The 21,907-nt window shown below is 42.5% G+C and overlaps 3 protein-coding genes across 4 annotated transcripts; 2 read left to right on the top strand and 1 right to left on the bottom strand.

Moving 5' to 3' along the window:
- The first annotated feature begins 79 nt into the window (after positions 1 to 79).
- Positions 80 to 12,567, top strand: pde5ab (phosphodiesterase 5A, cGMP-specific, b). The gene is made up of 22 exons (XM_061278616.1): positions 80 to 2,813; positions 3,811 to 4,279; positions 4,792 to 4,965; positions 5,618 to 5,707; positions 5,793 to 5,864; positions 6,067 to 6,156; positions 6,250 to 6,390; positions 6,932 to 6,999; positions 7,295 to 7,406; positions 7,480 to 7,564; positions 7,651 to 7,826; positions 7,937 to 7,987; positions 8,998 to 9,144; positions 9,215 to 9,340; positions 9,451 to 9,545; positions 9,623 to 9,710; positions 9,785 to 9,885; positions 9,988 to 10,065; positions 10,137 to 10,200; positions 11,072 to 11,146; positions 11,217 to 11,300; positions 11,672 to 12,567. The coding sequence occupies exons 1-22, from the start codon at positions 2,734 to 2,736 to the stop codon at positions 11,789 to 11,791; spliced, it is 2,586 nt and encodes an 861-aa protein (XP_061134600.1). The 5' UTR covers positions 80 to 2,733; the 3' UTR covers positions 11,792 to 12,567.
- A 69-nt stretch (positions 12,568 to 12,636) lies between these two features.
- On the bottom strand, positions 12,637 to 14,895 carry mad2l1 (MAD2 mitotic arrest deficient-like 1 (yeast)). Of its 2 annotated transcripts, none has more exons than XM_061278639.1 (5): positions 14,691 to 14,895; positions 13,871 to 14,017; positions 13,610 to 13,730; positions 12,978 to 13,081; positions 12,637 to 12,895 (listed from the first exon to the last, which is right to left on the bottom strand). In XM_061278639.1, exons 1-5 carry the CDS (start codon positions 14,752 to 14,754, stop codon positions 12,723 to 12,725), a joined length of 609 nt encoding a protein of 202 aa, XP_061134623.1. In that variant the 5' UTR covers positions 14,755 to 14,895; the 3' UTR covers positions 12,637 to 12,722. The 2 variants fall into 2 exon arrangements, with proteins under 2 accessions (XP_061134623.1, XP_061134613.1); XM_061278629.1 differs by having other exon boundaries at positions 12,978 to 13,084; positions 14,691 to 14,894.
- Positions 14,896 to 15,603: 708 nt separating this feature from the next.
- On the top strand, positions 15,604 to 21,648 carry LOC133152452 (endophilin-A1-like). Its single transcript, XM_061276046.1, has 8 exons — positions 15,604 to 15,805; positions 17,553 to 17,621; positions 17,688 to 17,904; positions 18,030 to 18,163; positions 18,245 to 18,403; positions 18,509 to 18,612; positions 18,675 to 18,805; positions 19,037 to 21,648. The coding sequence occupies exons 1-8, from the start codon at positions 15,761 to 15,763 to the stop codon at positions 19,231 to 19,233; spliced, it is 1,056 nt and encodes a 351-aa protein (XP_061132030.1). The 5' UTR covers positions 15,604 to 15,760; the 3' UTR covers positions 19,234 to 21,648.
- The last annotated feature ends 259 nt before the right edge of the window (positions 21,649 to 21,907 follow it).

The raw sequence follows: 21,907 nt of genomic DNA, 5'->3' as shown, positions 1-21,907 counted from the left end.
AAGCCTGCGGATTGTTAGTCAACCGGTGGAACCGTATCAGGTAATGAGCAAACGCCGGAAGAGGAGCGTCGGCTTTTTTTCAGCGTTGTGCAAAATAGACTACGCTGTGGCCAAGTTCTGACAAATACACATCGCTGCATATTTGCACACAATTCACACAAATTGCTATTTCTTTTAAATAGAGACAAATAAAGTTGTGATTGTTGGATTTGCTTGCGGTACTATGTCTTGAATATTATTCTAAATCGGCAAAATAATTTAGGTGGACAGGGCAGTCAGTGTAAGATCCGGTTTAAGAGTAACTAAACAACATATGCCATCAAGTGGTGAATGGTGATATTACAACTTAAGACTACAATCAACCCTGCATATTCGTAATTCGGTTTCCACGGATTCGCAAATTCAGATTGTTTTCCCACATTTTCCCCCAGCAATTTTAAAATATTTTCTGTTTTTCCGGGTCTTGCCCAATTTAGCATGTTTTTCACAGTTTATTTGCGTTTTTGCAAGAACTCTTGATTAAAATTCAAATCCTTTTTTGGGTTTGTTTCATTTTTGGGGGTGGTGGAATTAATCACGTGGGTCACTCAGAGTGGAGTCACGGACTGCTGCCTTCGATTGCTCATTCTTTGTATAAACAATATGGCATCAATTGTAGTACATGATTTCGTGGGAAAGGCTTTTTGGTCGATCGTGCTGGAGTGTTTTGATGAGTGTAAGCGTAGGCAGGAAATGACTTCCCAGATGATCTCGGCAAAGGAATGAGCACTTGTTGCCTCGTGTGCTCTTCCTGTGACATTTACTTTTGTTTGACATTGCACAGACACGTGTGTCTGGATTTGGTCAAACCTTTGCAGCCATCAGAGCGGGGGTTTGATCCGGCCTGTTGTACTTTTCTGAAGGAAAATTCTTTTAGATTGAGACAAAAAATGATTTCAAGAAAAAAAAGCTCCATTTGAAGTTTTGAGGAAAGATATCTACATAATAAAAAGTTGTTTTATTATAAGTTTAAATAACGATAAAAAAGTAACAAAATAAGAATCCATAAAATTCCCTTTGATGATGATCAATGGCATATAAAATCTTTAATGAGAAAATTGTGTAGTTTTGAGGAGATAATTACAAGAAAGAAATTCATGTGAGGGCAAAATATAAGGACAAATAACTGGCAAGTAATTTTGTGAGGAGGAAAATATATAATTAAAGATTATTCTTTTATTACATAAAATGCAATGAGAATAAAGTCATATTTTATTCTTAAAAATATATAAAATGTATTCACTGGCACCCACGTCACTTATCAGGCCAAGCCCCATTTTAGAACACTCTCATAGATTATATTGGTATTATTATGCATAAAGCTAACAAATATATACACACAGTAATTAATAAAACACAACCAGTATGCTTGCTACTTTGTTGATTCTCATCTATCAAGTCAAAGTTTTCAAAAGGGTTAAACGCTCATCAGCAATAAATTGACTCCTTAAATGGGGGGTCCCTGCAGATATAATGTCCCAACCACCTCCACCCCCACCGATGCGATGATCCCTCTTCCCATCCCTCCAGGGACAGTGAGCCACCATCTGCCAGTAAGGGAACACCACTGGCGGGGGGAGGTGGGGGCACATGTCCATCTGGAGGGACCAAAGTCAATCCAACGCAATCCATAAAAAGGTTGGAAGCTGTAATACAAGGGATAAAATGAAAACTACATTCTGTTAAAAATAATACAGAATGTTTTTAAATTTACGATTAAATTACAATTCTATCAAGAATATTCCAAATTCTGTGAATAACTCAAAACAAAACAAATTAAAAATTGTAATCAATCTTTTTGTTATTTTATTGGAATAAAGTTCTGTTTTTGTGAGAGAAAAAAAAGTCTGAATGTGACAAGAAACAGAAACTGGGTCCACTAAATAAATTCCAATAAATGACGTGATGTCATTTAATAAAAGTTGATATTTACTTTGAACCAATTAAAATTTCTGATATATAACAGGTCATCACATAAATCTGACATCACTGCACAGATATTTTTTAGAACTTTTTTTTTCTTTTAGCAAACGGCATGTTTTTTGTTCCTTTTGGGGAGGGCCTGCTAGTATAAGCCCACTTAAGCCGCTTTTCTAAAATGAAATACCTGTAATTTTCAAGTTCACCGAAGTTGGATATCACCATAATATAAAGTTAATAAAATTGATCTTTAAGTCATCTTTAAATTAAACCTAACTTTACAACATGCTTTTGTTATTGTATTTCTTTTTCTCATGTCTTTTTTTTTGTCTTTGACCATAACATTCTGAATTCTTTCCCCGCTCTCCTACATAAGAAAACACTCGAGACGCTCCAATGGCCGTCCAATGGAAGGAGTGGTTTGGGGTGGAAGGTGGGGTGGGTGACTTTGCCCCTGACGCCTGTAACCCCACGCTCCGCCACTGCGCGTCCGTAGGAGCCGGTTGAGTATCTGCGTTATCTCCGCATGTTTGACAAGAGAGGAAGTGTTTGACTGATCTCTTTCTCCCTCCCTCCCTCTCTTCCCTGTATCTATTTCCACATACACACACAAAAGAAATAAAAAGTGGCGTCCTGTGATTCGCGCGCGTTACACGTTGTTTACTTTTTCGTGCTCGCTTCCGCGCATTTGTCTTTTTTTTTTTTCTTCTATTCCTCCTCCTCCATATGGGTGACCGTCGCGCTATTGTGGATATATAGAGGCAGAGACACGCCATGGAGGAGGACATGATGGAAGCGTGGTTGGACGACCACCTCGACTTCACGCACTCCTACTTTGTCCGGAAAGCGTCCAGGTAAAAAGCGAGCGACGTGCGTGCGCGTGCATGTTTTTTTTTTTTTTTTTTTGAACAAGACTTTATAGTGGTGGTGTGCTACTTGCAATGTGTGTGTTACATGAAAATTGTGCAGGGGGTCATTCAATGATTAACTTTTACAGCATGCTGTTTTAATGTGTGCTCTCCAAAGCGTCCTCGTGATAATTAGATAAGGCAAATATGTGTGCACTTCTGATTATGAGCAGTTTTTTTTTCAACAATTGACACATTTAATAATGCATATTAAAGAACAAAAATGTGTCATGGCTAATTTTGTGGGTGGGGGGGAGAAAACGTAATATTCGTCAGATATGACAACTTAACATTTTTATCTGAAAATAAAATAGAACACTTAAAAAGTGATCAATTACTTTTTTAGACCAATCAGTAGGGAGAAATAAATGGACACACCCCTATTCAACTGACAGGTTATGATGCTATATGAAAAATAAACCATTTCAAAACTTTCTGCACCATCAATGTGACCTTATAACCTCTCCAACTCAACTGACATTTTTTCCCCAATCTCTTAACGAGGGTAAATAAAAAAAACTGAGAAGGTTGCAAGAGTTAATGTGTGAATTCGTTTAAAACGGATGTGGCTGTCTTAAGAATTAACTAATCACATTATAAGAAATAGGAGTCAGCCAACAGTTAATCATCAGAGTAACTTAACACCAAAAATTCTGAAATGAAAATCAATTAAGTTTTCCTGACATTTTTTTATAATTGCAAATTGCAGCACAAGCCACAGTCTCCAGAGAATTTGTGTCTGATGGATCGCATTGTTGAAAGGTAGAAGTCCGGAGAAGGATACCAAAAGGATTTCCAAGGCAATAAAATAACAATGGAACACACTGAAGATGTTCCTCCAAAATTGATGATTTGTTAGGGAGGCTGCACTATTCTGTCCTCTTCATATTGTGATTATGATTTGTTAACTGTCAATGATTGGATTTGTATGTCCTGCTAACAGGGACATGGTGAATGCCTGGTTTGCCGAACACGTCCACGCCATCACGCCGTCCGCCTCCAAAGACAACCCGTCCTCCACGGACCCTGCCGCCCTTAGCGTTTCGGACAATTACTCTCCGGAGGCCAACGCCAACCAACCTCCCGGCGTTCCTGTTCGCAAAATCTCCGCCTCCGAATTCGACCGCCCTCTCCGGCCCATCGTGGTGACGGACGAGGAGGGCTCGGTGACGTTTCTGAGCGACGCGGAGCACAAGAGCGTCCCCCGGCGGGGCTCCGGGATGCCGGACGGGGACGCCGGCGGCGGAAGCGCCAAGGCGGGGAGCGGCGGCAGTAACCGGGGTGATCGTTGCGCTCGACTACTGGAGCTGGTGAAGGACGTTTCGAGCCATCTGGACGTGACAGCACTCTGCCACAAGATCTTCCTTCACATCAACGAGCTCATTGCTGCCGACCGCTACTCACTATTTCTGGTGGGGGGAGACGGGGCACTGCGCTCTTAAAAACACAATGTTTTGTCCAATCGGATCAATTTGGTGCTACGTTGCAAATAGCAGAAATATTATGGAATTGATGCTCTCCGAAAGACTTTTGTAATTGCCTGTAAATGCCCACCAGATGGTGGCAAACCACTATTTTTATCTAAATGCAGCTTCTCACTTCAACATAGTTCCTTGACACCAAGACACCTGAAAATGGCAGCAAAGTACGACCTTTGGTAAACCAAAATCCTCAACCCACTTTAGCATAGTTGCCTTAAGATGCCACAAGACAGCGTTAAAGAAGCAATTTTATATTTAAAAAAAAAAAAAACTCACTTTAACATTATTCCTTGGTTCCATAATGCCACAAGATTGTCCAGAGCACAAAAATAAAAAATGCATTTTGTGAATAATGGCAGAAAAAATGTGAATTTGGGAATGCTGAGTTGAGTCTAATCAAAAGAGCAAGGCACCAAAGCAAGACATTTTGTTTGGGCTTTCAGGTGGGCGAGGACAGCTCCAACACAAAGTTTCTGATCAGCCGCCTCTTTGACGTGGCCGAGGGGTCCACGCTTGAGGAATCATCCAGCAGCAGCATTCGACTGCAGTGGAACAAGGGCATTGTGGGTCACGTGGCCGCCACGGGACAACCACTCAACATCCCCAACGCGTATGAGGTAACGTTGACGCTTATTCAAAACATTGCTTGAATGTTTTTTCCCCTCTATTATGGAGATGGAAGCACATCGCAATGTTTTCCCGGAATTCTGCCATCGCTTTCATCAACTCTCCTGTAGTTGTTCCTCTGATTGCCCTGTCTAATTAGTGCACCTCTTTATGAGAGTGCTCTTGCTTTTTTGTGGTTATGATTTTTTTTTTTTTTTTAAATCCCGTTCAAACAGGCTACAGTCAGTCCACATCAACTTTAACTCAAAAAAATGGACCCACATTAGATTTAAATCAATGTCATCTCTACAGGCTTTGATGCTAACTAAAATGAGATCTGCGATGGCGGCCATTTTGCCACTCGACTGAAAATGACATCACAGTTGCCGGTCTCGGGTCACAACCATTCATTGCTCACCAGTTTTCTGAAGCTGAGCTGTGATTGGCTGACAACTGTGATGTCATTTTCAGTCGACAGCAAGTGGCAAAATGGCCGCCACCTGAGATTGATCAAAATGGGTGAATTTAGCTGCTCAACACATATTCCACACATGCAATATTAATGCTATGTTTAGACTAATGAGGCACATACAACTTTACCGTAAAGATTTCTTTTTAGGTGTACTTCCACTTCAATACCCATTCTGGTTTTCCAACCCACAGGACCCTCGATTCAACGCGGAAGTCGATATGATCACAGGTTACAAGACGCAGAGTATTTTGTGCCTTCCTATCAAGAACCATCAAGACGAGGTAATGACAGTATTGTACAATGATATAATAAAAATAACCTCAGAACAGCAGTAACAAAAAGTCCATTTAAACTATCCATTGTCAGGTTGTCGGAGTGGCTCAAGCTATCAATAAGAAAAATGGCAAAGATGGAGCCTTCACCCAACAGGATGAAAAAGTATGCAAAACTCACATTAGATCGTTTCTTAAACATTTTGACAGTGAGTAGGAGTCGAACATTCGGTAACTACTCGCTGAATATTCGGGACATCACTAACAACGTATGCTAAATCATTCCATCTGGATGCTTTTAAATAAGTTGTAATTTCATGAGAAGATAATTCGAAGATCACAAGAAAGATGGTTTTCTCTCAAAACAGGACTTCTCAGCCTATTTGGCATTTTCGGGCATCGTTTTGCACAACGCGCAGCTGTACGAGACGTCACAGTTGGAAACGCGACGTAATCAGGTACGGCTAAATGAAATTCAAAATCTTTTTTGTAATCTACATTGTTTATGCCATTTACATAAAGAAGACTCTTTATGGGGATGATTTACTCAGGTGCTGCTGGAACTGGCCAGTCTTATTTTTGAGGAGCAGCAGTGTCTAGAGGTTTTACTGAGGAAGTTTGCCGGAACCATCCTATCCTTCATGCAGGCCCAAGCTTGCACAGTCTTCATTGCCGACAACGACTCCACGGAGGTCAGCACTAAAGTGACCCTAAACACCCCTGGCAGGCCGCATGCCGGGCCACGGGCCGCAGGTTCCCCACCATTGGTTTTCAGGACTAGAGAAAAACATCCTTCAAGAAACTACTTAGCCTTCCCAATGACCTAAAGTAAAATCCAAACATTAGAGGATCTTTTTTTCTATTTAAAGCCCTTTTTATGACCCAAGGGAGGGAGGGTTAGTCTGGGGAGCAAAGTTTTCCTACACAATAAAAAAAAAAAAAAAAAGTGATTCGTTTATCTTTGACATCCTGTTAAATTGGGAAAAGAATCTTTTAGTGAGCACATGTCGAGCAAAAACAAGTCCCTATAAGGTGGGCGGGAGAAGAAGAAAGACATGGAATGTTGAACTAAACTCCCAATCTGGCAAGACTTGATGTGTGATGTATCGTCGCTTGTAACTTGACCAAATTGCACCATCTTGATTGCTTAACTGGAAGAAATAAAATGTTGATATGTCTTGTAAAAAGGAAATAAAAGGAAGAGAAGTTCACTTTTGCCTTTTTCTTTTTCAGAACCCATTTTCCAGTGTCTTTCATATGGAATATGAGGAGCAAGGTGAAGGCTTTAATTCCTCCAAAAGGTAAGGCAATTACTTTCAACACAAAGGGCGACACTATTCAATTCAATATTATTGAACGAGAAAGTCAGCCTTAGAAAAAAAAAATTATATTATGAGAAAATTGACAAAAATGAAGCCAAACTGGTTGTAAAACAGTTTTTTTTAGTAATTCCGCGACTATATTTTAGAGTCATATTTTTTTGCCTATAACTAAACTGTGTTGGTTTCCTGTTTGGAAAGTAATGCTGATCCATAATATCAAGTTTATGATAAAATATGATTAAGTAATTTCACATTTTGCTATAACTCTCCTCAGAGAATCTTCTTGCGTCAACCAGATCAACTACATGTACGCTCAGTATGTTAAAAACACCATGCAGCCCCTCAACATCGCTGATGTCAGCAAAGATCAACGGTTCCCTTTAACGGTTTGTATTTTACCAATTTTTCAGGTTACTGTCATCTACTTACCAAAGTAATGTCTTTTGTTTTATCTGACAGTGTGAAAAGCAATATCTCACCAGGAAAGATATAACGAGTTTGCTCTGCACTCCGATCAAGAATGGCAAGAAGGACAAAGTCATCGGTAGGATGGGTTTCGAGTAGTTTCGAAAGTTTGACAGAGAGAAAGCCTGATTATTTTAAAAATCAAAGAAATATTCACGTCTATAGGTTGCTGCCAGTTAGTGAACAAGATGGCCGAGACGTCGGGCACCATAAAGCAGTTCAACAGGAACGACGAACAGTTCTTGGAGGCCTTTGCCATTTTTTGCGGCCTTGCCATCCAGAACACGCAGATGTACGAGACCGTGGCCAGAGCCATGGCCAAGCAGCAGGTCACTCTAGAGGTCAGTACCTGTCAGAAATTTTATCGAGGGTGATCCTAAGTAGAACTTCTGATACACGAGCGCTGGCGTCTGAAGATCACTGCAGAAACTGCCCCTGGTGTGTTTTGCAGGTCCTTTCATATCATGCTTCCGCTTCTGCAGAAGAGTCCCAGAGGCTCCAGGTATTTATTTTTAATTGGAATCCTCTGATACAAAACAAAGAGTGCCTTCAAAATGTATTTTGTACATTCTGAATTATGGTGTTGGGGAAGATCCAAACCTATCTGGCCCCCATGCCATGAAGTTAATTGCCCCTGAAGCAAACAATTGGTTGCATCATCCTTGGCAGCAAGAACTGAAATCAAATGTTTGCAATTACTGCTGATGAGTCTTGGACTGCGGTGGAGGAATTATGGCCCACTTTTCATTGGAGGCTTTTTCAGTATGAACTGTCTGGATGAAGTCATACCACAACATCTTCAGAGGTGGGCTTGTTTGTGTATTTGGGGTTCTTGCCATACTGGAGATTGAAGGCACCAGCTGATAGCCGAATGTTCACCTGCAGATGTTTTTGGTAGACCGCAGAATTTATTGTTTCATTAGTAGTCCAGGTCCTGAAAGAGTAGAGCAACCCCACACCATCAAACCGTCACCACCACGTTTGACTGTTATCACCATGTTCTTTTTGTTAAATGTTATCATTTTTACATCAGAGGCCAAAAATCCTCTAAAAAGTTTAAAATCTGAGAATCCATTGACCATTTCTCATAGTCTTGGGGCTCATCAGGACGTTTCTTGGCAACTGTGAGAGGAGCCTCCTTTTTTTAAATCATTATCAGGTGGTTTTTATTTCATTTTGATCTCTTTGTTTCTCATTTGTTCTTGAATTTCTTTGGATTGTAGTAAGGTGGGTTTTATTTTGAGACCTTGGAGCCTACTTCTCTTTGTCTGTCAAGTACTTAGGTGGGCATTTAACCGATTCCTTGATTCAACAAATATTGCCAGAAATTGGACCTTGGTGTTATCAGCGATCTAGACTTCAGATTTCCAAAACCAATAAATTCCCGCAACAAGGGGGCATTACTTTTTCAAGTAAGGGCAAAAACGATTTGCAACAGTTGCTTTCCTCACCCGATCAGTGGCTGGTCAAACATTGTCGGAATGGTTAATTAACTCCTGGTCCATTGGGCAGGCATCCTTGATTCCGTCGGCCCAGTCGCTGCGACTCCTGGACTTCGGTTTCAGCGACTTTGACTTGTCGGACACGGAAACCACGTTGGGTACCGTGCGCATGTTTGTCGACCTGGATCTGGCGCACAACTTCCACATGAAGCACACGGTAGGCGTCAAGAGCGGAAACGACCCACTCCACATCTGGGTGACAAATTAATAACTTCTACATTGTTTAGAATTTATGCCAGTGGATTTTGAGCGTGAAGAAGAACTACAGGAAGAACGTGGCCTATCACAACTGGAGACATGCTTTCAACACTGCCCAGTGCATGTTTGCCCTCCTTAAATCAGGCCGCTTGCAGGTTAGTAGCATAGCAAGCATATGAATCATCCATCGTCGAGGCTATTTCCGTCGTTCCCCGAGCCAGTAAAAAGCAAGTATTCAAAGTTGCTAGCATTTGACTCCTGACAGAATCACCTTACGGATTTAGAGGTTCTGGCTCTGATGATCGCTACGCTCTGCCATGATTTGGACCACAGAGGAGTCAACAACTCCTACATACAAAGGTACAGAAGCTGTAGAAGAGTCCCGGTAGAATCCTGTCGGTCATCCACCGGCTATTTAACCTGTGTTCATTTATCAGGAGTGAGCACCCACTGGCACAGCTTTACTGCCACTCCACCATGGAGCACCACCATTTGGACCAGTGCCTCATGATCCTCAACAGTCCAGTAAGCGCAATACATGGTGGCCATTCTCTTCCCGTTATGACACAAACAAGGTTCTCATTCTCTGGCTGTTTCAGGGCAACCAGATCCTGAGTGGCCTCTCCGTGGAGGAGTACAAATGCACTCTAAAGATGATTGAGAGAGCTATTTTATCCACCGATCTGGCCCTGTATATTAAGTAGGTACAGAACACTGAAAATACAGAAGAACGGAAGGAGGGGGAGAAGGCAATGTCTCATGTGACTTATCGAATTTATTCCTTGTTAACATTTTGTCCCAGGAGACGTGAGGAGTTCTTTGAGCTCACGCACAGCGGACAGTTTGTTTGGGAAAATGAACACCATAGAGACTTACTTAGGTGAGATGAACACGTTAAGTCATCTGGGTTCATTCGTATGTATTCACACCGGTTTTGCATGTCTCCATTAGGTCAATGCTGATGACTGCTTGTGATATATCAGCAATCACAAAGCCTTGGCCGGTGCAAAAGAGGGTAAGAGAGATATAGAAAATAGAGATTGTGCCTAAACATATGATTTTTTTTAATTGTTTGTGGAAATTAAAAAAAGAAAAAAAACTAATGTGAGCGTTGGTTCATATTCCAAAATTTATCCTGTAAAATTCCAACCTCATTCTCATCTAAATTATAGTTGCCCATTGTTAAAAATTCAGTCTGGTTCCAATTAAAAACGGTTTATTCATAACATCGTTAATCTCTAATCTTTTTTTCCCGCAAGGACCACAAGAGAAAAAGAAAATTAGCTTTGCATAAGGCACCTTGCACCTGCGTCCCAACTATTTTATCTCCCTGGTGATCTTTGTTAGTCAGCAGCTTGTTAGAAAGCACAAGCCTCGTGGGGGGAAAATTTGATAACATGATGAGAGTGCTTTCGGAATAGAAAATTCTGCAACCGCCCTCAACAAAAAAGATTCTGATAAGACTGAATTAGCTGTGCCTGGGGGGAAAAAAGGATTTTAAAAATTCTATTAAAAAAACAACAACATTCAAGCTAATTTATTTTTGTCCTTGGTGAGACATTCTTATTAAAGTAAGATTTTCTTATCAATTACATTTGTTTTTCTTATGTTAGATTTGTGGAGTTGGTAATTGGGGTTTTGCTGTGCAATAGAATTTTATTCTTGTGAAATTCCAATTTTCTTGCTCTTGGATGCAAGATATTTTTTCTTCATGAAAATTTGAATTCACTTTTTTTTCTTGTATTTTTGTTTCTCATAATACCAAGACTATAATTTCACCTACTTCTGTACCTACTATTTATATATAACAAACAATGCCTTCTGATTTTTTTGTGGAACTGTTTCTATTTAAGGTGAAAGTCTGCATTTGCTTTCCCCTCACACAGATCGCAGAGCTGGTGGCGACTGAGTTCTTTGAACAAGGGGACAAGGAGAGACTCGAATTGAACATTGAGCCCAGTGTAAGGCAACAACATCAGCGGGAACTGCATCTGTTTGCTACCATTACGCTACAATCTCATTTTATTTCAGGACTTGATGAATCGAGAGAAGCGAGATAAGATTCCGAGCATGCAAGTCTCCTTCATTGACGCCATCTGCACGCAGTTGTACGAGGTAATGTAGAAGTTTGAAATCAATTTTGGAAACATGACAATGTCATAATTTGGTCCTTCTGTAATAATAACTCATTATATGATGTTAAACGAAATGTATGCGTTTTATCTGTATTTTCAAGTAAAAACTGTCGCCAAGGGGAAAAAAAATGAAAATACCATAATTCCTGATTTTTTGTTATTGATAAAATCATAAAAAGAAACAAACCACTTATTCCGGTGCACAAAACTGACCACAATAACAAGCGTAAGAATTTTCTATTGAATCAGTCATGTATTTCTGTTAACAAGATCACAATAGAGAAACAGATTATTGATCCAGCGTACTTCTTCAGTCACTGTCCCTCACTATTTTATTTTCCTCAATCTCAGACCTTGGCAGGCATGTCTGACTACTGTTCACCTTTGCTGGAGGGTTGCCAGACGAACCGTCAGCGTTGGAAGTGCTTGGCCGAGGAGTGCGAGAAAGGCCTGGTCAACAGTCTGGTGTGAATGTCAACAAGCCCCCCCCCCCCCCCCATGTGGCTTCCTTACATTCTTCCCATCTCACTCACTTGACTTACTTTTTAAGACTTTATTTTTTCCTAGGGCGATGGGGGGAAAACTTCATTTCACGACACATAGCGTACATTTAATGCCTAGTTCCTTGTTTACTGCATGTATTTTCAAGATTGAGATTTGGCAAAGGTCCATGGTTACCATGGCAATGGTCGGGTGTGTCAGTGGACCGTCTCAAACCACTTTCAATTTGCGCACCAGTTTGTGTGCAGTGCTTCTCACAAACATAAGTCATTGGTCACTGTTGTCTTTTTATTTAGTCATTACAGTACAGAATCTATTTATTATTTTTGCACCGAGTGGCTTTAAACTCACAGATTACAGATATGGACAAAAGTAAATGTACATTGGGATGCAGATTATATCTACACACTACAAGAGTGTCACGCTCACAAGTACAGTCAGCCTTGCGTATTTATTTGTTTAATATATTTATTAGCTAAATGTATATTGTCTTTTTTAAAGCACTTTTCCAGAAGAAATTTTGAAATTGTTATTTTTCATACTAATTAAAAAAAAAAACTTTTTTTTTTTTATCCACTGCCTTGTCAAGTCACAAATGCATTTTTTGGAAATGTACACAGTGATTAAATTCTGATTTTTGTAATCGGTTACGATATAATTTTTTGGACCTACCTCTCCGTCGACGTTGCCCCATTAAATAGATTCTGTGAAACTTTTTGCCTACCTCTTCATGCTTATTTTAAGAATGCGTCAAAAAGTTCTAGCTAATTGCGTTAAAGCAGCGGTGTCTGACTTCATAAATACCATAGTAAACATATGAAAAAAAATATGTTTATTACTGTATGTGTGAGTGGCATTGAATTTGGGGTGTTGTGGCCCACCCCGGGTTTGAAACCCCATTTTAAAGCGAGCACGTCTTCTTGTAAGTGACCATGCTGCACACCTTGTGGATGGTTGTGGTGAACGAGCGCAGGCGCACCTCCTCTGGGTCGCTGATGCAGTGCGGGTTGGACTCCTCCCACTTATCGGGAATGGCGAGGTCTCTGTCGGTGTAGATCAGGAGGTTGAAGCTACCTGTCGGGGGACAAAGAAGACGTCAGGAGAGGCGGACATTAGGAGGAAATCTTGCTGGAAGCCAGCGGATGACTGGTCTTACACGGCGTTTCCAGCAGGGGCAGGAAGGTCACGGAGGCGGTTATCTGCCTGAGAACTGAGCGGATCTCACCCTGGATGGTTTGAATGGGCTTTTCTCGAGGGGCACTACTAAAAGTAACAAAAGATCACAACAAATACTTGAGCATTACAGTGAACACCAAATCAAAGACTCCGTTTTTTTTTTAAAACCTATCACTGAACAGCTCAACTTTTAGCCATTTTATGCTCAGGAGGAAAATTTATAAATGTATACCTGTGACCCGAGAAAAATTCCCTGCTTCGGTAAAGAAAAAGCAAAGCATTAATTCTGTGCCAGCTCAGCTTCAGATAACTATATCAAATTAAACAGAGTCCTTCATGTTGCCACCATCCTGGAGCATCAGGAGTGCAAGTAACTAAAGTGTGCTTGGGTTTCTTAGCAAACAAAAATGCTATGCTGCCATCTTGTGGTATGAATGGTGTAATGGAAATATGTATACACTTTTGATATTGTTTGCATACTGAGATAGGTATCAAATTATCTTTGATGAGAGAAACCCCCTCCCTTTCAGCTTTGAGCAGAAAAACCAGCTTTGAGAATACTTTTGTTGGTAAGTAAGTATTTAAGAGTCAAACTAAAACGGCGGCACCCACCTGCACTCCATGGCCGACTTGTCGCACTCGATATCAAACTGCCAGCGTTCCAATACCTCGTTGGTTTGCAGACATGTGATCACCAACACCAGCTTCTGCACCGTGCAGTTGAGGAGCCACTCTGCACCAAAATACACAGGAAATAATATGTTGTGATATGCAAAACTGAAATGTTGTCTTTAGTTTGACTTAGAGATATGTTTTGTTTTCCTAACACAACAAATCCAAGTTAACAAACATCGCACTCAAGTTCCAACTAACCTTTGAGCTGCGACACCACACTATCGAGGTAGTTCTTTAGTTCAGGATCTGAGGTGACTTGAAGGCTCATGTCATACTGGCTCACTCTGGTGAATTGCTCCGGAGGATAAATGCCACGCTGGTACAAGATGCTGTTGATACCAAAAGCTGTGGAACAAGCAAAACAATCAAATAAATGTCAATCGTAAAACACGTCATCTGCTGTGATTATTTCTAATGAATCTGGAGCATTCATAATAAGGAAAAACTGTGGTGGCATGGATCATGTGATTAGTTATTAATGATAACATTATTTTGACATTTTTAATTATGTTTTAAGTCTAGGGTGGCACATAGCATTTTTACTCCTAACACTAAGCAGTGCCATATGCCACAGCACTGTGCTTTTTTTTAGTAACTTTAAATTGATTTTCATCATGAAATGTCTGATGGTAAGTCAACCATGCTTAAGCCTAAAATTGAGACCCCCTACACACACACACACAGACGCAACACAGACACACACACACACACACACACAGACACACACACACACAACACACACACACACATATATTTGAAAAGTTGCCATAAATACACGCTCACATGCAGTCAGATGACTGCACAGATATGTTGAGTAAACATCACTTTGGAATTCGAACATAAGTTTATGAAACATTTGAAAGATGTCACCGTCCGTACGGGTTTTAAGTAAAGACCGGGAGTACTTTTGGCGTTACTGGAAATATATTCAACTGTACTGGGGTCCAAAAGAAAAGAATTTAACGCCCAATGCATTTTTATTTTTTTTAATACACGCAAAGTTAGGATAAATACTTACAAAAGAAGTCAGCCACAAGCTCCGCGCTTCCTTTGAGAGTAATTCCTTTGAGTGTGCTGGTCATTGTGTGGTTTGATTTTCGTCTGTTTTTGTCCTAAACGCTTCAACAAAAGTTCGTCGAGATTTCTTTCTTGTTAAAATTGCTAAAATGCTGCCCGCGGTTTTGTTTGAAAATGGCCTGCCCATAGACTACTGCGCATGCGTGGCATATTCTTCTCCTTCACCAATTGCGTCCACATTCCAGTTGTACGAGCGCGTTAGCGCCATCTATCTTCTATTTTTGAACGTTTGACTCATGAAATTCAATTAAGTACCGTCATGCCAAATTTGTGATGGTTTTGACATTCATACTACAGCAAATTCTCAAAGGTTACATTAGTTAAAATAAGACTAGTGAAAAATCCCCCAAAATTACTGTAAATCAAAAGAGGATCAATATCTTAAATCCCTCAAAAATTGCACTGGTCAGAAAAAGGCTTCCGTAAACTTGCTCCAAATTGCGCTGTTTTATGGAAAAAAAAATATATATCGTGCATGTTAGTTATATTTCGATAGGAGTGCCTTGACTTTTTTTTCAATTTTTTTTTGTTCAAAGCCATAGCTGGGTCTTTATTCTTTTTTTTTTTTTTTGGGTCTTACATACTTTATTTACGCAGCACTGCCACTCTTAGTCAGTTAGTCTTGAATGTCGCCAGTATAACCATAAACAAAATGTATACATGTTTTCGGGGGAGGCAACCGTTTGTGGTCGGGTAGCGATTTTAAAACGTCGCTTCAAAGATCGTTTATATTCAAAGAATAGCGGCTCGCATGGAGTAAAAAAACAAAACAAAACAAAAACCACCACGATATTGTCAAACCATAATCACAATAGACGATCTTTGGCCCACCCTCCTCCTCTTCCTCCTCTTCCTCCTCCTCTCTTGTCTCTTCTGTGGACTGCAAAGCGAACGCAAGGCAGCTGCCTCGCTGCGTGCAATCATCCTCACGCCAAGTGCACGCCAAGTGGACGAGCTTCTCGTCCATCGCCGCCTTTTCTTCGCATTCGAGTCCATTTTGGAGCCGCGGGGATGTCCGTCGCGGGGCTGAAGAAGCAGTTCCACAAAGCCACGCAGGTATGCCGTCGTGCGCGCGCACCTCCAGCATCCCTCCTCAACATCCAGACGTAAACACGACGCGCCCGCCGGGCTGTTTCCGAGCAGATTTGCACTACGTTTTCCTTGCCTCTCGCAGTTTGTCAACCATTTTTAAAATAAATTGTAGATGTGCGCGCGTGTAAAGCGTGTCTTCTGGATGGTTGGCTTGGCACGCGCATGATGGGATATAATGTTACGTAACAGAGAGGCCTTTGAGACGGCGCTTCTGATTGGCTGTTGCTGCACACAACAGGGAATTCCCTCCATCCTCCATCACAGCATCTTTCCCTTCCCTCCATCATCCTCATTCCAACTCTCAAGAACCACCTGCAGAACACCCATATTGAACCTTAGACCCTGCAAACGTTTTTTGTGTGTCCTTGAACGCATCATGATCCTGTTTGCCAGCCGCAAACGGTAAATATGGATATTCCCACCCAGGAGATCAGAAAGTGGGGCAAATCTCTGCATGTGTGAGTGTTTGTGTGTGGGTTTGTGTTAGAGCTGAGGCGCCGCAGCGTGACCGCCGCCATCATCAGACGCGAGAAACGTGACACCTTGTTCACTTGACTGAATAAAACATGAGAAGAAGGCCAGGGAAGTCGGAAGGCCTCTACTGGTTGACTGGTTTGATGAAATGTCTACAGTCCATTCTGTAGTATTTGTGTGTTGGATGGGTGCTTTGCAGCAGGGAGACATAGAAAACATGCAGTACATCAGATGGTGAGGACCAGGATTTAAGAGCCCTGGTAGAGCCTGTTTGGTGGGAAGGACTACCTTGCTGTCATATGGTGTTCCACAGGGTTCAATTTTGGGGCCCCTGCAGTTTTTTTTTTATGCTATGCAGATGACAGATCTATGCCCTGTTAAGCAAAAAGGATGCTTTCTCCTTAAGGACACTTTTGTCTTGTATGGAGAAAATCAAAGTTTGGCATTAAACTGCTTCATTCCAAAACTATTTGATCACCGGAGCCATTCTCAAATATCGGTGCACTTGTAGGTCAAGGCGCCACTGTTTTTACATTCCATCTTTTACGCCGTAATATTTCCAAATGAGTTTGTTGTCATGTCGCCATGGTTACCATCCTCTACAATGGCACAGCGGTCTTTAATTTCACAGAGAGCTGAAAAGGCTTTTGTTTTGGCGGGCTCTTGAATGCAACATGTATAATTGCCTTCCCCGCACCCCGCTGTTCAGAGGATGGTGTCACCATAGCAACAGCACACGTGTGAGAGGCGGGCGAGTGACACGCACGCTGCGGTTGGCCAGGTCAATAATTGATGGACCTCGAGGGAATCACACGTGATGTTTGCGTGTGTGTGTGTGTTTATGTGTGTTTATGTCTGTGTGTGTGTGTGTGTGTCTTGAGACATGCTTTGACTTACATTCAAAATTGACAAGGTGATCATCTGTCACCATCAAAGATTTTTGCAGTCTTAACTTCCCGTCTGATGCATAGACACATCTGAAGCAAATGCGCGCACACACACACATACAACACACACGAGGGAATCGTGGAATAACTTCCAAAGATGCTTATGTAACATGAAGAGGGTCCAAGGCCTGCGTCTCCATGGTAACTGCATCCTTTGCGTCTTGATGCGTAATGATTTTTTCTTTTCACCTCGAATGTTTTGTTTGACTCGCCTGGTCACGTGACCTACCTCTTCTTCGTTCTCTTTTTCGCACTCTTCAGCCTTACCCTCTTCTTCACGCTCTCCACAGAAAGTCAGCGAGAAGGTGGGCGGCGCCGAAGGAACCAAGCTTGACGATGACTTTAAAGAAATGGAGAAGGTAAATGCGTTGTCGTGAGGAAGAGGACAGTGTCTATGATGCTTGTTGGTTGTGTGTGTCCGCAAGAAAGTGGACGTGACCAGCCGAGCGGTCCTGGACATCATGACCAAAACCACCGAGTACCTGCAGCCCAACCCGGCCTCCAGGGCCAAGCTCAGCATGATCAACACCATGTCAAAAATCCGTGGCCAGGAGAAGGGACCCGGATACCCGCAGGCCGAGTCCGTCCTCGGAGACGCCATGTTGAAGTTTGGCCGGGAACTAGGGGAGGACTCCTGCTTCGGTAAAGAATCTCATCTTCTTCATCCAACCCTCATCCTCATAATCCTGACACACATCCTCATTCTTCGTATCATTTGTGTATAACTTCCACATCCCTTGACCTTATCCTGGTCCTTCACCACCAAGGCCTGGCACTCATTGACGCTGGTGAAGCCATGAAAGAACTGGGTGAAGTGAAGGACGCTCTGGACATGGAGGTGAAACAAAACTTCATCGACCCACTGCAGAACCTCCACGACAAAGACCTGAAAGAGATCCAGGTGAGCCGCTACAAGGTGGCCAAAGGCGATCACAACCAATCCGCACACTCACGTGTCCTTCCCGTTACTGCTCCTCCTCAGCACCACCTGAAGAAGATGGAGGGACGCCGTTTGGATTTCGACTACAAGAAGAAGCGTCAGGGGAAGGTGCAGGACGATGAGATCAAACAAGCGCTGGAGAAGTTTGATGAGAGCAAGGAGATTGCAGAGCAGAGCATGTTCAACCTTCTGGAGAGTGACGTAAGACCCGCACCTCTTCCGTTGACTGCTTTGATAGGCTGACATCGCAGGATCATTACACACATCAACCTGAGCAGAGTGAGATTCCGTATACTCGAATTGCAGATTGAGCAGGTGAGCCAGTTGGCGGCGCTGGTCCAGGCCCAGTTGGAGTACCACAGTCGCACCGCTCAGATCCTCCAGCAACTCTCCAGCAAGATGGACGACAGGTAGGCAACGGGCACCCCGTCGTCGTATTTCCTCATTCTTCTTCTGAAAATCCAACCTTCAGGATAAAGGAAGTGTCCAGTAAGCCCAGGAAAGAGTTTGTTCCAAAACCACGCATGACCTTGGAGCTCCTGCCGCCCAGTGAGAGCCACAACGGTGGCCTCCACTCTGCTAAATCCCCCGGAAGATCACCAGGTACAAAAATGAACATGCAGTACCTAGATATCGGTATCAAAGTAACATCCTGGCTACCTACCAACTGAGGAATCGAGAATCGATTATTCTATGGATTAATCATATAACATTCTACCTTGCGTGAACCATTTGTGCTAATTCGTTAGCGTAATTGTCAACCTTCAAACTACCTCAGCCCAAATTGAGACCCCCAGTTTCAATTGTTGAGTGTGTTGTCGGCGCGTTTCGCAGCCCCGCTGGACCAGCCGTGCTGCCGGGCGCTCTACGACTTTGAGCCGGAGAACGAAGGCGAGCTGGGCTTCAAGGAGGGCGACGTCATCACGCTGACCAATCAGATCGATGACAACTGGTACGAGGGAATGATCCACGGTAACTCGGGCTTCTTCCCCATCAACTACGTCGACATCCTGGTGCCGCTCCCGCATTAAGGCCCCGCCACCCACACGGCCAATACCACGGTCCCGGTTTTAGCGTCCTCCTCCTCTTCCTCCTCGTCCTGTCTTCTTCTTCTTTTGCTGTGCTTTGCGCGACTGCGTTCACGTCGGAGAAGGCGAGGCTGCGGGACTGGAAGGGAGCGAACAAATTACCACATGATGTTTGCCCGCTCGGCGCCTCACACCGTCGAGCGCCGCCGCTACCGAGTGGGCTCGTCCCACCGCGCGCGTGTGTGGAGCTTGTGTGTCGTCTCGTTTTGCGTCGTTCCCGTCAGGGCGCCGTCGCATGGCTCTCGCCTCGTCTTCGTTTCCACCTTCTTACGCCACTTTGGGCTGTTTGCATGAGCTAGCCTCTTAAGTGGAGCAGCAATGCATCATGGGATCACAGCTGCTCAGCAATAAGTTCCAAAAAAAGTCGGGGTGCTGGGCAGGAATATGCGGACACTTCCCAGTCGGGTGTTTTGTGTTGAGAGGCTGCTTGTTGACTTTTGATGTGGCTTTTGCATGCAGGATGGACGACTTGATCGAGTGATTGGTGTTACACGTATGTCACAAAGTCACCGTGGTGAGCTGTGAGTGATTTTGCGGAAAAAGCAGCAGCGGTCGTGGCTTTGTTAAAGATGGCCAGTCGGTATCTATTCGCTGTATTCAACCTTAGCAGCAATGCAAACCACACAAGTGTATATTCCCCATGGCGAGGCCACTGACTGGCGTCCGTGTGGTCGTCTCGTGTGCATGCCGGCATCCTTCATGTCCACGAAAGGAATCGAAATAGTGTTCAGCCAAGCTAACGGCACTGTATTCAATGTCAACGGCGGTCACAAATGGCTAATATGTTCACATACTAAGCCAGTATTTAACACAGTGGTGCGAAGGAATAAAGTACAAATTCTACCTTATGGTACTTAAATTGCTTTTTTAGGTATCTTTATTTTGTGGGGGGGAGTTTTGCCGTTGTGGTCTGTAACCTCACGCTTACCTGTTAGCTTGGGCTTCAGGAGCTTTTGGATTCTTAATTGATTTTACATTCCAAAACATTTAGTGTTATCCGAACACTCTATGATGAATATGACATGCTACCACCGTAGCAGCTTTGACTAACGTCAGCTTGTTTACAGTGCTAAAGCTAGCTTAGTAACGCTAGCGCCGTTTTGTTGGAAGATTGACAGCGTTCTTTGTGACTACGTGATACAATTCGGCACTTTCATAATTGTGCATGTCACTGTGGAGTGAGTTTGTTCAAATCTCACAAGCGGTTTTGAAACTGCCCATTTTAGTTGCTTTGTATGACAGCTTTTTAATTGGAACGTAAACGGGAGCATTAAACGAGAATGGCAGCAGATTCGAAGAGGGAACTGTAAGAATAATATATGGCGAATATGTTGTGTCTCGTGCCAGCCGAAAAAACACTTGCTTCTGGCATTTTAAAAATTTAATTTCATTAAAGAAACACACACACAAGATAGGTGTATTTTTTCATTTGTTATTGTCAGTTAATTTAGCATGTTTGGTAACTTGATTCACAACATTTGCAAAGGTATGAGAATATGTCGTGCTAGCATAAAAGTCCAACTGGCTTTTTCCGTAGCTTCAACGTCAAGCCAACGCCATTTCGCTTTTCTCTTTTTGTACTAAAGGGACCCACTAATGTATGTACTTTTTTGTACTTAAGTGCAGCCGTTTTATCACGACTTGTTTTGTTTTTTGCATTGTGCTTCCACAATCGTACAGATTGTGAGTATTTTGGCCACCTTTGATTTAGCAAAGCGCAAGGTGACATTCTCAGAAACAAATTACCTTGCATAAAACACAAACACTACAAATAACAGCTGTGAGGGCAATAAAAATATTCCAATAAGCTACATTTGTGGGCTGCATGCTTTGCGTCATGGTGACCTGATGCTCTGTTGTGTACCCCCTTGTCCCCCATTTCTGAGAGCTTTTTTATTACATTTTTTTGTCTTCGTCGATGGCGACGTGTATTTTGACCTCAGTGAGGGACCTGTGCGGCCTTCGTCGTCACGTCACGTCGTCGCGAAGAGTAAACATACTTGAAGATGTCCGCAGTGAAACTTTGCTCGTCGGACCAGGATTGGTGTGATCTTGTGACCTTGCTTTGCCTTGCGGCTGTATAAAATAGCCTCATGCCTGCCTGGTGTCTTCTGCTATGCGTGTAACCTTATTTATTGTATTTATTATTTATTTATTCTCATGTCTCTATTTTTAAGAGCATACACTTGTGGCGTACTTTAAAGACGCGGGGTCGAGGAGGTGTGGTCAAAGCTAGCCTGTACTAACTGTTGCTCTCCTCGTGTTGGATGATGATGATATATACAACCGGTATATGTATATCTTGCTTGTTGTGAAAAGACCTGCAATGTAATGACAATAAATGATTAACACTACAAATGCTTACTATTTTTGCTAACGGAACATAAAAAAAAATGTCAAGTGAATTCAGGTATTTGTTTCTAAATACATTTTACATGTTTAAAGATAATTGCTAGAAATGGGAAAGCTTGACAACTGTGATGTACTGAGTTCTGGATAGATATGGAGATAGACAGGCAGCCAGACCAGACAATGTATATAGTCATGTAGGTTGCCAATATGTCCGCCAGGGGCGCTGCAGGAACTTATTTTCGTTTCCCTCCTTTCCGCTGACGCA

The sequence above is a fragment of the Syngnathus typhle genome, linkage group LG1, assembly GCF_033458585.1.
Source record: "Syngnathus typhle isolate RoL2023-S1 ecotype Sweden linkage group LG1, RoL_Styp_1.0, whole genome shotgun sequence".
Classification (NCBI taxonomy): Eukaryota; Metazoa; Chordata; class Actinopteri; order Syngnathiformes; family Syngnathidae; genus Syngnathus; species Syngnathus typhle.
This window is presented reverse-complemented; position numbering and strand designations above follow the sequence as displayed.